This window comes from Gymnodraco acuticeps, unplaced genomic scaffold (genome assembly GCF_902827175.1).
Source record: "Gymnodraco acuticeps unplaced genomic scaffold, fGymAcu1.1, whole genome shotgun sequence".
NCBI lineage: Eukaryota > Metazoa > Chordata > Actinopteri > Perciformes > Bathydraconidae > Gymnodraco > Gymnodraco acuticeps.
Window position 1 is genome coordinate 1,755,156 of NW_022990966.1, and position 11,469 is coordinate 1,766,624.

The 11,469-nt window shown below is 38.3% G+C and overlaps 1 protein-coding gene across 4 annotated transcripts in view; it reads left to right on the top strand.

Annotated features, from left to right (window-relative positions):
- si:dkey-33c12.4 (uncharacterized protein LOC560112 homolog) overlaps positions 1 to 11,228 on the top strand; it is a 12,478-nt gene extending 1,250 nt beyond the window's left edge. For 3 of the 4 annotated variants that reach the window (XM_034235257.1, XM_034235258.1, XM_034235253.1), the window contains 17 exons: positions 156 to 205; positions 1,042 to 1,117; positions 2,223 to 2,374; positions 2,561 to 2,644; positions 2,738 to 2,794; positions 3,429 to 3,629; positions 4,307 to 4,513; positions 4,855 to 4,909; positions 5,139 to 5,229; positions 5,832 to 5,973; positions 6,153 to 6,257; positions 7,411 to 7,579; positions 7,762 to 7,951; positions 8,377 to 8,451; positions 8,550 to 8,652; positions 9,452 to 9,555; positions 10,429 to 11,228. In XM_034235257.1, the coding sequence (XP_034091148.1) occupies positions 194 to 205; positions 1,042 to 1,117; positions 2,223 to 2,374; positions 2,561 to 2,644; positions 2,738 to 2,794; positions 3,429 to 3,629; positions 4,307 to 4,513; positions 4,855 to 4,909; positions 5,139 to 5,229; positions 5,832 to 5,973; positions 6,153 to 6,257; positions 7,411 to 7,579; positions 7,762 to 7,951; positions 8,377 to 8,451; positions 8,550 to 8,652; positions 9,452 to 9,555; positions 10,429 to 10,564 (1,959 nt within the window). In that variant the 5' untranslated portion in view covers positions 156 to 193 and the 3' untranslated portion in view covers positions 10,565 to 11,228. The remainder of the gene's footprint in view (positions 1 to 155; positions 206 to 1,041; positions 1,118 to 2,222; positions 2,375 to 2,560; positions 2,645 to 2,737; positions 2,795 to 3,428; positions 3,630 to 4,306; positions 4,514 to 4,854; positions 4,910 to 5,138; positions 5,230 to 5,831; positions 5,974 to 6,152; positions 6,258 to 7,410; positions 7,580 to 7,761; positions 7,952 to 8,376; positions 8,452 to 8,549; positions 8,653 to 9,451; positions 9,556 to 10,428) is intronic. The other variant, XM_034235256.1, reaches the window with a different exon arrangement.
- Positions 11,229 to 11,469: the final 241 nt, after the last annotated feature.

Below are 11,469 nucleotides of genomic sequence, written 5' to 3' on the forward strand. Positions count from 1 at the left end.
TCCTCGCTAAGTTTCATTTACTGAGAACAGTGAAGTGTTTAGTTAGCTTACTAGCTAGCTAGCTACGTTATGACGATGGACTGTAACAATGTGAACAATGATGTTTAGAAACGTGTTTTATACGTATTTGATTATAACACTTTTCTATATTTCAGGTGCTCCTGTATCTCGAATCCGAGAAAACTCAAGACTCATGCACACTCATGTGAGTATGATTTAGGCACCTGGAAACTTCTGTTGTTCCTATCATTTTGGCATAACAGGTTTTGCAAATTTTAAGTGTGTCATGGCAACAGTGTTACCTTATCTTTCACAAACAGTCATTTGAATATGAGCTGCCACCTTTGAGAGCCTTTTACCACAACAATCAGATAACATGCACTTTAGTACAGCCTTCACAAAGGATAACTCTACAGTTTATTACATGTTACTAAATACATAAGCTTAGTCTCAACGAATAACTTAAAATATCATAGCTCTGTTGTATATTAACAATAATGTCACAAACAATGTAAATGTATCAGGGATTACATTGTGTATTAAAGCAGTAAACTGTGAACACATATGCACAGAAGTAGGGCATGTTACTAACAGTCACTCAAAGCAGTGTTTGCTCTATTTAATGTAAAATAAATACTGATAATGTGTTCTTGTTTTGCTGTCAAACTAAAGTAACTAAACAACCATACCTAATCCTAGTCAATGTACAGTAATGGATAGAAAAGAAGCATCATGTCTTCACATTTGAGAAGCAGTGACTGACTAGACAACATTTTGCTAGGAAAATGACTTTTTATTTGAGTAACTGTAAAATTGTAGTTAAAGCTGATTTTCTTAAGGGGGTTATTCCTCGGTTACTTTATCAGTTTTATCTACCAGCTATTGTGGTAACTGCAAAAAAATGTACTTCCCACCCTGCAAAATAAAGCAAGGGTTACACAATACGTTACTTTCAGCAATGTTTAGTTTATACTTTTGCGAGGCTACGATCACTATTGAGTCTAAAGCTTGGATAAGTGTCTGATCTTTTCCTCATCTCAGGAAACTATGGTGGATTTCATCAATGGACGCCATCCTCGAGACTCAATTTTAGATGTCTTCGCCTCTGGCTTATTAGGTAAGGCAATTTCTCAACTACAGATGATTTCAACCTGATGATTGAGAAGAGAACTGGAAAATGAAACTCAACCCAGTATTACTGGATTGACAAACCGTATCAACCTAGTTTTGTGATACAACAAATATCTGAATACCTAATAATAAAAAGTGTTAGGTAATGTAAGCTGCGTACAGTATACTCGTAAGTGATTAGGTTATATGTCTTCTTAAACCTTTTGTCTTACTTATTTGGTCAACATTGTTTTAGACCCACAAGGTAATGCAACAATATCTCCATTAGGCAATAGACACCACTTTTATTGACTACATAGTGTCATGAGTCACCAGCAGAACAAGAAATCCTGTGTGTATATATAGACAAATATAAGGGTGTGGACGGTTAGCTTATTTTTGTCGGTAAACAGCAGATTGTATCCTGTTTAATGTTTAACTGTTCCCTACTGCCTGTAATAAATGCATAACGGCATCTTCAGTGCGTGACATCTCACTGGTACCGAGAGTATTTCCAGTGAGTTCGGACTAACTGAACAGTGTGCCGATCTGATGTACAGATATTATCTGAAGTTCATATGGGGACGAGGCTATAGAGACAAAGCAACGCAATATCTGCGGATGCACATTTTCACTCCTTACTAGAAGGCAGTACAGTGTCAACGTATTTCAAATGAAAAGTGACACAATTGTGTAACCAATACAAAAATGAAAGAAATAGAAGTTCCAACCCCAGGCTCTCTTTTTCACACAACTGGCCAATTATTGCTGAAACTGGGCATGAATGTCAGATTATCAGTTTCATAAAGCTACAGACCGCCAAAACCACCGCAGCTGATAACAGAAGCTCTGAGGGGGGAGGGGGGGTGTAGCCAAAGTATACAATCTTTAGTAGACTGTTTGGTCTAACGACATTATTCACCAAGCTCTTTCAGACTGAGAAGAGGGAATGGCCAAGTTCTGAAGTTCATACAACTACATACAAGTACTACTATATGTTGTGACTTAGTTGCTCTATCAAGATCAGACTTTTTAAAGATCGGTTATATTCTTTGTTCTGAATTAATATGCTGCTTGTTAACACTTTGTTTGTTTGTGTCTGAATCTCCCAGGTTTAGATTTTTTAAGGACGTTTGAGGGAGATTTGGACGATGACATCATATATACTGATGATGACGATGATGAAGATGATAGCTTTTATACACGCACTGTTTCTCACCGGTCTTTAGAACCACATCCACGAATTAAGCAACTCAGTGAAGAGGTATTCCGCTTCTGTTTGACTTTTCTTTGGAAGCGAAACTAAAAAGCTTCCTTTTATGATGTGTCCCTGGTTTGTGACTTGATGTAGCTTTCAGGCTGACTCGTGTCCTTTCACTTCAGGTGAATTTCATTTACATTTTCTGACTTCATGCTCCACATAAAGACTCATAACTTGATGTTTTTCCAGGAGGCTGATAAACATGCAAAGGAATTGATAGAAGATGAGGAAAAGCGTAAGGACAAAACTGAGAGGAACAAGCGTAAGAAATTGGTAAGTGTCTGCAAATTAATTCAGATTTAATATTTTCAATGTTTCTTCTTATTTACTTTTTTGACGCTTCCACTTTTCTCTTTTCTTTTTCAGCGTAAAAAACAAAAGAAACTGTTAGAAAAGGAAAATGCAGTTAAAGACAATTTACCTGTAAGTCTTCTCTTTTTTCTGTGAATACAATCAAGTTACATTATATCTCTTGAAATTCAACCCCAGGGGGTCCGCGGGGTCTTAGAAAGTATTAAAAGTTGATAAATCAATTTAGCGAAAATGAAGGCTATTAAAAAGTATTAACGGGCATTTTCCAAGGTATTACATTTTGTAGCTTGTTTTCAATAAGTATATAAATGGTCCAAAGAGGTTGTGTTCTACAGTCTGCCTGAATGTAATCATTGCGTAGGTGTGTAGTGTGATTCTGTGTAGTTTATTTATGGCATCCCGTTGGGTTTGACGTCATCTGAACAGGACATCGCACGCTCACTGCTTGATAGCGCCAAGGTCCGTTTACGCCGGTTGTTAAACAGCATCGTTATGGGGAAATGCAAGTCTGCGTCCAAATGGTTGGAAGATAAGGAGGAAGGACAATCAATACTGTATATAGTAAATGTGAGGTAAAGTGTGTCGCCAAGGTAACCGGTTAAAACTCCAAGTGGCGATGAGTTCTTAAAATGTATGGAAAGGTCTTAAAAGGTCTTACATGTGACTTCAGGGTTCCTGCATATACCCTGAATCCAGACATTAAGGCATTTTCAGATCCTGATATCTTTGATGTTATTGTTTCCAGGAGGAAGAACAAGGGAAGTCAGACTCCTCAGAAAATCCGAAAGACAATCCTGTTTATGAAAATAATGCAGAAGCAAGAGAATCTCCTGAACCTGATGCAACACACAATGGCACTGTGGCGGCTGGATATGAAGAGAACAGTTGTAATAATGAAGAGGAAAATCTCGAGGAGACGATTACAAAAGAAGAAAAAAAGCAAATGGTTTGTGGACATTCATTTTTAAATTACCGTTGGCACTAGCAGAAAAGTACTTCAGAAGTCATATCTGACCGGTGATGGCACAGGTGAATAAATCGAAGGTGAAAATAAACCTCAAGAAGGACAACACTATGAAAAGTCCTATTTCGTAATAATAACTCACCGTCATTTTAAGGTGATTTTGTGTTAAGTTTCCAGAAAGCAAACGGTTTTACTTCAAGAATGCTTATCAGTCACGTTTTTTTGCTTTTGAAAAAGTCCACATTTACCCAGAATTCAAAGCAAATTAGTCCTTAAGACAATCCAGAACTAGACATGTTTGTGCAGTGGATGAGTTAATAGATAATAATAATAAATTATATTTATATAGCGCTTTTCTCTAACTCAAAGATGCTTTAAAGTCGGGGGAGGGTGGAAAGGCAAAAACAAACATAAGATATACAGAAAGGGCAGTCATGAGGAAGTTGATTGAGGCGGGACTGGAACAGGGTGAGGGTCTTGGGGGAGGGAGTTCCAGAGCTTCGGGGCTGCCACAGAGAAGGCTCTGTCCCCAAAGCTCCTGATCTGTAAAGTCTGATATAGTTTGATCTGAGCTATTGCCATCAGTATTGTTAACATTGTAGTTTGTTTGTGTTTGATCATCTTTAAACCACTACCTTGTGTTTCAATATCTTTTGAAGGATTTGCAGGATTTGAGTATAAATAATTCCCACGCTTCTACGACGAACTCGGTGCCCGAGGTATTGTGTAATAAGAGGCCTGCCAGAGAGAGAAAAAAGAAAAACACTGAATTACCTGAAGTCCAGCCGTCTGAGGAGGAACAAACAAAAATTGTGGCGCAACCTGAAGTTCAAGAGAAGGAGGAGAAATATGAACCAAATACAGAGGTGGGAACACTGAACACTTATATATGTTTAATGAATTTATAATTATTTAAGGCTTTATCTTAATCATGACTCTCAAACTGATATTTTCCTACACATGAAAACACATTTTTAAACTTTATGGTAATAGCTATTAAGAGTAATCAGTTAAGAGTGTCTGTTCCTATATTTCCTATTCATGTATAAAATGTGCTTCATCTTCCCCTATTCAATTCTTTGTATTTATTTTTAATCTAATTGTAATTGACATCCATAAACAATGATATGAATGTACCCTTACCTGGTTGTCATCAGTGTTTCCTGTGGTGCTTGGAGACTAATGCGCACACTCTTAACTTTACCAGAAACAAATGGATCCTATTGCAGAAGAGTTAGCAAAAAGGAGCAGAGAGCTTGCTGGTAAGAATTAACATTGAGACTTTCCAATTATAAAATACACACTGTTTTCACACACACGTGTAAATAATATGTACACATGACCAAATATGTATATATGTTCATTTTAATTCATTTCTTATTTTATAGTTATTTATCATTTTAATTTGTTATCCTTAATTGTATTAATCTGTGCGGTCCTGTTTTAAAGGAGCATCTCATCTCACTAAAGATGTCCGCTCTCTCCCTGCAGGTATGGGAAATCGTATGGCTGCCTCCAGTCAGTACGAGATGGCCGTGAAATGCTTTACAGATGCCATTAAATACAACCCAAAGGAATTTAAGTAAGATATTTAACTTAAAGGTCACCTATTATGGAGAATCTACTTCTTCATGTCTCTTCTACATCAACGTGTGTCCCTTCTGTGGAAAGAGACTCTGAAAGTTTCAGGAACAAAGATTCTCTCTCTTTTTGTCCTGATCCATTTCTATAAAAACCTGTCTGAAAATGAGCTGATCAGATTTTGGCCACTTAAGATGTCATAACGATTTTTTGTCTTGTGTAACCATTAGCCAATCAGCAACCAAGGTAACCCCCCCCCCCCCCCCCCCCCCCCCCTTATCACCTGAATCTCCTCCTAGAGCACCAGTGTGTTCTTTCTAACCAAATCTCTCTCAGAGGGGCGTGGGGAGGGGCTCCTTATTTTCATCTAAAGTAACAGACAGAGAATCAGCACTTTGGAAACAGGGCTGAAACAGAGGGGATTATGGGTAATGATCTGTTTGGTGTTTGGATTCAAACACTTCAGAGACATGTTTTGTATATATCTGAGACCTATAATATATTGATGAAAAACAGTATAATAGGGGACCTCTTTTAAATTGTCTTCTCCACACAGGAGCAGTTATTGTTAATAATCATTAATTACATTTCTCTGTGTTTCAGGTTATTTGGTAATCGGTCCCTGTGTTTTGAGAGAATGCAGCAGTATGAAAACGCTCTCCAGGATGCTGACCTCGCTCTCTCCATGGAGCCAAACTGGATAAAAGGTTTATTTAGGAAAGGGAAAGCTCTGTGTGGGCTCAAGGTGAATACTGCGCCAGTTCCCCCTGATAACACTCGGCTTCCACATACACTCAATGATTCCCTTTCTAATGTGAAGCTTCTCTTCCTGTTGGTTATTTAACTGATGTTCAACTGGAAGTTATGCATTTTATTTAGATTTGAAACACTTACTCATAGCTGATTCCTCCACTTCTCCTCCAGAGATACTACGAGGCCTCGCTGATCTATAAGGAGGTGTTGAATCTGGAAAGTTCGAGCGCTGAAGCCACGCAGGAGCTGAAGCGAGCGCAGACGCTGCACCTGATGGTAGGGGAAGCTCAGGTTTACAAGAATTCACATGGTCAAATGTCCACAGTAAAAGAGACTCGCTGAATCTGGGTCCTGCATACCTTACAGAATTATTCCACAAAAAACAAACTAACCCAATTACGATTAAAATGTCCTTAATCAATCTTTCAAGAGTCATTACAAATAATTACATATTTAAAGAAGGATTATAGGAATGATAATTGATGAAGTGATCATTTCTCCAATTGGGGTCATTTTAACGTTTGTTTTAAATTGACTTTGGCGCAGCATTAGAAAAGTCTTGAATTGCCTTAAGCTGTATAAACCCTGTTGATTGAATATGAATATACAGTTTGAGTTTAGATGCTTTTCTCTGCTCGTTTTAGTTATAAATTCAAAATAAACGTGGTTATGTATCAGCCATCCACTGCTTTAATGGGGACCTATCATGCAAAATGCACTTTTTTATGTCTTTTATACATACATATGTGTCCCCGGTGTGTCAGGGAACTCACGCAGCATCAGAAAATAAAACCCTCTCTCTTTTCCTCCGTACCCAAATCTCTAAAAACGGGGGTACAACGGAGCTGATCCAGATTTGCGTTCGATGTGACATAATATCGGAAATGTAGGCTGGCTTTACACCCACGGCCCAATCAGAAACGCTGCTATCAGAAACAATGCCCGACTGTTTTGGACGTAATATGGTCGGTGTTTACATTAGCATCGCTAACACTCAGAGCTAACCTGTACTGGAGAGCATGTGTGTGAAGAAGCAGGAAATAAAAAGGAACTCACCTTGTGGTATAACCGGCAAAAGAGAAAGCATTGGAGCTCCAAACTGTTTCAGAAAGAATCCTTGATAATCCATGATATGGCGTTTCATCACGGCAGAATTTAGTTTAGACGGTAGCTGCTGGGTCCCACATGAGCTCAGCTCCCTCCTCTTTTATCAATTTGTAAAGCTTTATACCCCAAATCAGCACTTTTGAAACAGGAAGTGAAATAGAGGGATATGAGGCATGGCTAGAATGGGTGATCTGTTTGGTGTTTTGAGCGTGTTTTGACATGTTTTTTTATATATTTTTATATATCTGAGACCTATGCTATTGCCTAAAAATAGCATGATAGGTGAGCTTTTAAAGCTTGTTTTTGTGTCTCCATTCTTCAGGAGATGGGCTTCAGCTGGGCGCAGAGCTCCGAGGCGCTGAAGACACACGGCACATTGGAGGAAGCTGTGGAAGCTCTGTTCGGGAGGGAAGACGGTAAACTCTGTCCTGGAGGTAAACGTCAGGAAATGTTTCCCACAGCTGGAAAACAACTGTCACTACATTGTTCTGGTATTTAATACACTACAGAATATACAGTTATACACACGTTTACACATTTATTTTAGTATAATGTGCACATTTTTACTTCTTTATGTTAATATAAATATTTCAATTTTATTCTAAAACTCACTTAATCCAATTAACCCTGGGGATAAAAATGATTTGATCGACTCACCGTTGTCTCTGTTCAGATGTCGGGGCCAGTCGGGAGGACTTGGAGCCCCCTGTGGTGCAGGAGGAAGACGACGATGATGAGGGCGACTGGACCGTCCTCCAGGCAAGCCGTCCCAGAATGCAACAGGTCAAGGAGTCTGATGCTTTTGGCCACAGCAGATCCAATTCTCAGTCGCCTACGCCTCATTCCAGGAATGCAATGAAACCGTAAGACTGCTTATCATTAACGTGTTAACATGCTGAAGGAAGTTAACGTGGTTAGTGTTCTTCCCTGTGTCTGTTTTACCGGTACTTTTCTGGTGTTTATTTTGTGCCTCGCTGTCAACAATTTCTCCATTTTTTTTTTAAAGAAAATAAAAGTCAGAACACAATTAAAGTAATTTTTCTACGAGCTTTTTAAATAATTAAATATTATTAGGATTCATAATGCCTGACACTAATATTTTTGATTACTGCCCTTTTTTACATTGTATTTGTGTAATGATATACGTTTTACATTATTAAAATGTATATTATTAAGTTATTATAAATGTTTATATTGTTGATTTTTAGATTTGGGTTTTCAGGATCTTTTTGCTGACCCATAGTGCAACATCATTTCAAATGGTTATTCTCTTCTGTTTTGTATACAGAGATCTTATGTCTGTTTGGGTGGGATCCTTAGCTCCGACTGTCACCTACTCCACCCTGCACGAGCTCTTCAGCCGGTAGGGACCCGCCGTCTCCCTCAGCATTTCATTTAGCCCCGCAGCGATGATAACGTTTTCATCTCGTGATCTCACACTCTCTCCCGTCTCTCCCTCAGAGCGGGGACGGTGTACAGCATCAAGATGCTCCTGGAGCAGCAGTGTGCCTTTGTGAACTACGCCAAAAAAGAAGACTGCGATCGAGCTATCCAGTGTATCAATGTATGTCACTTTTTGATTGATCCTTTATTGAGGTATATAGCTGATGTGTCACTGATGAAGCAGCAGAATAAGCTCATGTCGTGACTCATTTTGTGATATCTCTTGTTTTAAACCGTAATCTTTATTTAGAGAGTAGAATGACCTTTCTGCTGCAGACAGTCAAAGTGCCCTTCAAAGTGTCCTTCAAAGTGTTTATCACATTGAACATTGACCTGAATCTCAAGCCAAAAAATGAAGGACTTGTTTTAGCAGGGAGGAGCGATATAGGATTGATCAGAGATCAAGATCAAATAGGCAGCAATAAGTTGATTGTGAGTACACTCTCATGAGCCAAGTGTTTCTTGCCTGTCTTAATGAAGCAACACCACTAGCTGTTTCTTAACATATGCTAAACTCATTTTAGTGTGTTTTGGTGCCATTGTAAGAGTTTTAAGCACCTTGTGGTGATATAAATGTTTCTATCATCTGATGGTTATGTATGACTTTAAAATATAATTGCAGGTTCCCAAAGACAATTATATATTTTTATTTACATGTATATCGTTTTTTTTTACATTATTCTTATGTATAAAGGTGCAACATTTAGCAGGTTGTACAATCATCTAAAGAAAAGCTTCGATTTTCTGTAATTAAAACATTGACTGCCAACTTTTTTCTTTTTTAAAGTCAGTGTCTCTAAAACTCCAGCATTGTTTTCTCATTACACAAATCAACTGACATCAACCTTTTCAGTCGTTTGTCATTGTCTTTTTGAAGCTGTGTGTGTGTTGGGCTAACCGTGTTGAATGTGTGTCTTCAGGGCCTGGTGGTAGAGGGCGCTCCGCTCTCTGTGAGATATCCCAACAGATTCACTGGGCTCGGGGCTCCCAGATCAGCGGCCTCTGACCCCTACACACGCCCCGGGTAAGAGCACGCTGCTATTCTCCCTCACGTCGATAACTTTCACTCTTTGGTTACAACTTTAGATTTTGACCTAATCGAGTGTAATAAAAAGTCGTCAAATGTTTTATGTTTATATATTCTGCTTGAAGCTTGTTTTTATGATCAGCTGCAGATAAAGGCGTGGCTACTCTGATATTTCTAGTTTTGTACGATTTGCATAATTTAAATTCCACTGGTGGCTGCGTAAGATTATTTCAGACCTCATGGGATCCTTATTATTATTTAATATTTTGATTATATATGTTGCATTGTTGGAGGAGCTCAGGTCAGAATAATTTCATTGCCATTTCTACAGCTTTGTGGATATGACAATAAAACCTTTGGATCTTTGAATCCAAACATTTCCAATAACTCCAGAGCATTGTCAAATCCAAAAGTCACCAATTATTCAATAAAAATAGATAATAGGATGTCTTTACTCTTGGAAATGATTACATCTAATGAAATATCCTGCTTCACACTATTTGAATTGGTGGTTAGTCTTTCAGAAACAACCTGTTTACTGGAGTCAGAGTTTTCTCATTGAAGGTCTAGCAGCTGTTGAATAGCACCATGAATTACTTTTAAAGATGGATTTTAGTCTGATAACCTTTATTAAATATGACCACAGCCATTCAAAGGTTATTTCTTCATCTCAAAATAAGCTTTGTACAAAAATAATAAGTATTGTTAAGTTCATATTCTTATTTTTTTACAATAGTTTTATTGGTGAAAAGAACCCCTGTCTTTGCAGACCATCTGATCTTCATGATTACTTAGATTAAAACATTCCATCCTTTACTCAATGAACTTGAACATGAATTAGCCGTATTTAAATATTCTTTCCTGTTGTAGCCTGTTCAAGAAGGAGTGTTTCTTCTGGAGGACCTCGGGCTGCACGAGGCAGGACTGCACCTTCAAACATCTCCCCGGGAACAAGAACGTCGACAAGGACAAGTTCACCAGCAGACTGGGGAACTTTAACATGTAGGAAATCAAACATGACAAGCATGCATTGATTCCTTTGACTTTGGACACAATGGTGGTGCCAAACCTGGGCTGACTTTAGTCGCCTTTGGTTCTTCTTGGTTTTGGTTGTAAAAAAAAAAGACTCCGAGACTGCACCATGAAGGCCCACCATTGTTGTACAAATGCAAAGGACACCAAGCTAAATATACTAATGCATCATAGTAATAATTAATGTCCATCAAGCTTTGAGCATTCCTTTTGCAGTAGGACTTTTTCAGGGATTATTTGTGATTCATCTGTTTAAAGATTGTGTTAAAAGACTTGATTTTAAGTTGCTGCTTTGCTTTGTTTTAAGATGTTCCTGTTGTTTCTTCAGTGACCACTAGATGGCACTGTTACCTTTTACCTCAGCTACTAACACTTTAATTGTAAAGGCTGTGATAGAAGTAGTTAAGCTGTCAGCACATTTAATGCGCCATGTTTGATTTTGAAGCTGCTCTGTCATTTTGATGGCTGTGTTTGTTTTATGTGTTTGCTGATTATTATGTCATTATTGTTTATGTTTTGTTTTGCCATATCTGTTGGAGAAGTACAGTGATGTTTGGACACAAAAACGTGCCTTTTTAGTAGCACTTTAGCTGCAGTTTATCACGGGGAAAACAGAGGGAATTAAAGCCTCAACCTTATTTAAATGTCTTGTCATATATTAAGTAAGACAGAGAAAAGAAAGACCTGGACTTAATAGCAAGAATCACATAGTCAGCCCTTATGTACAGTGATCAGGTTATTGAAGCCGCAGCATGTTACTGAGTCATTTGGGATATCAGTGAGTTCAGAGGAAGTTTTTCTCCGCCCCACCACTAAAACATCAGATGAATCCCTCCAGCAGCTGTGGGTCCTCTTGCAGCGTCCTTGAGCGGGAGGCTT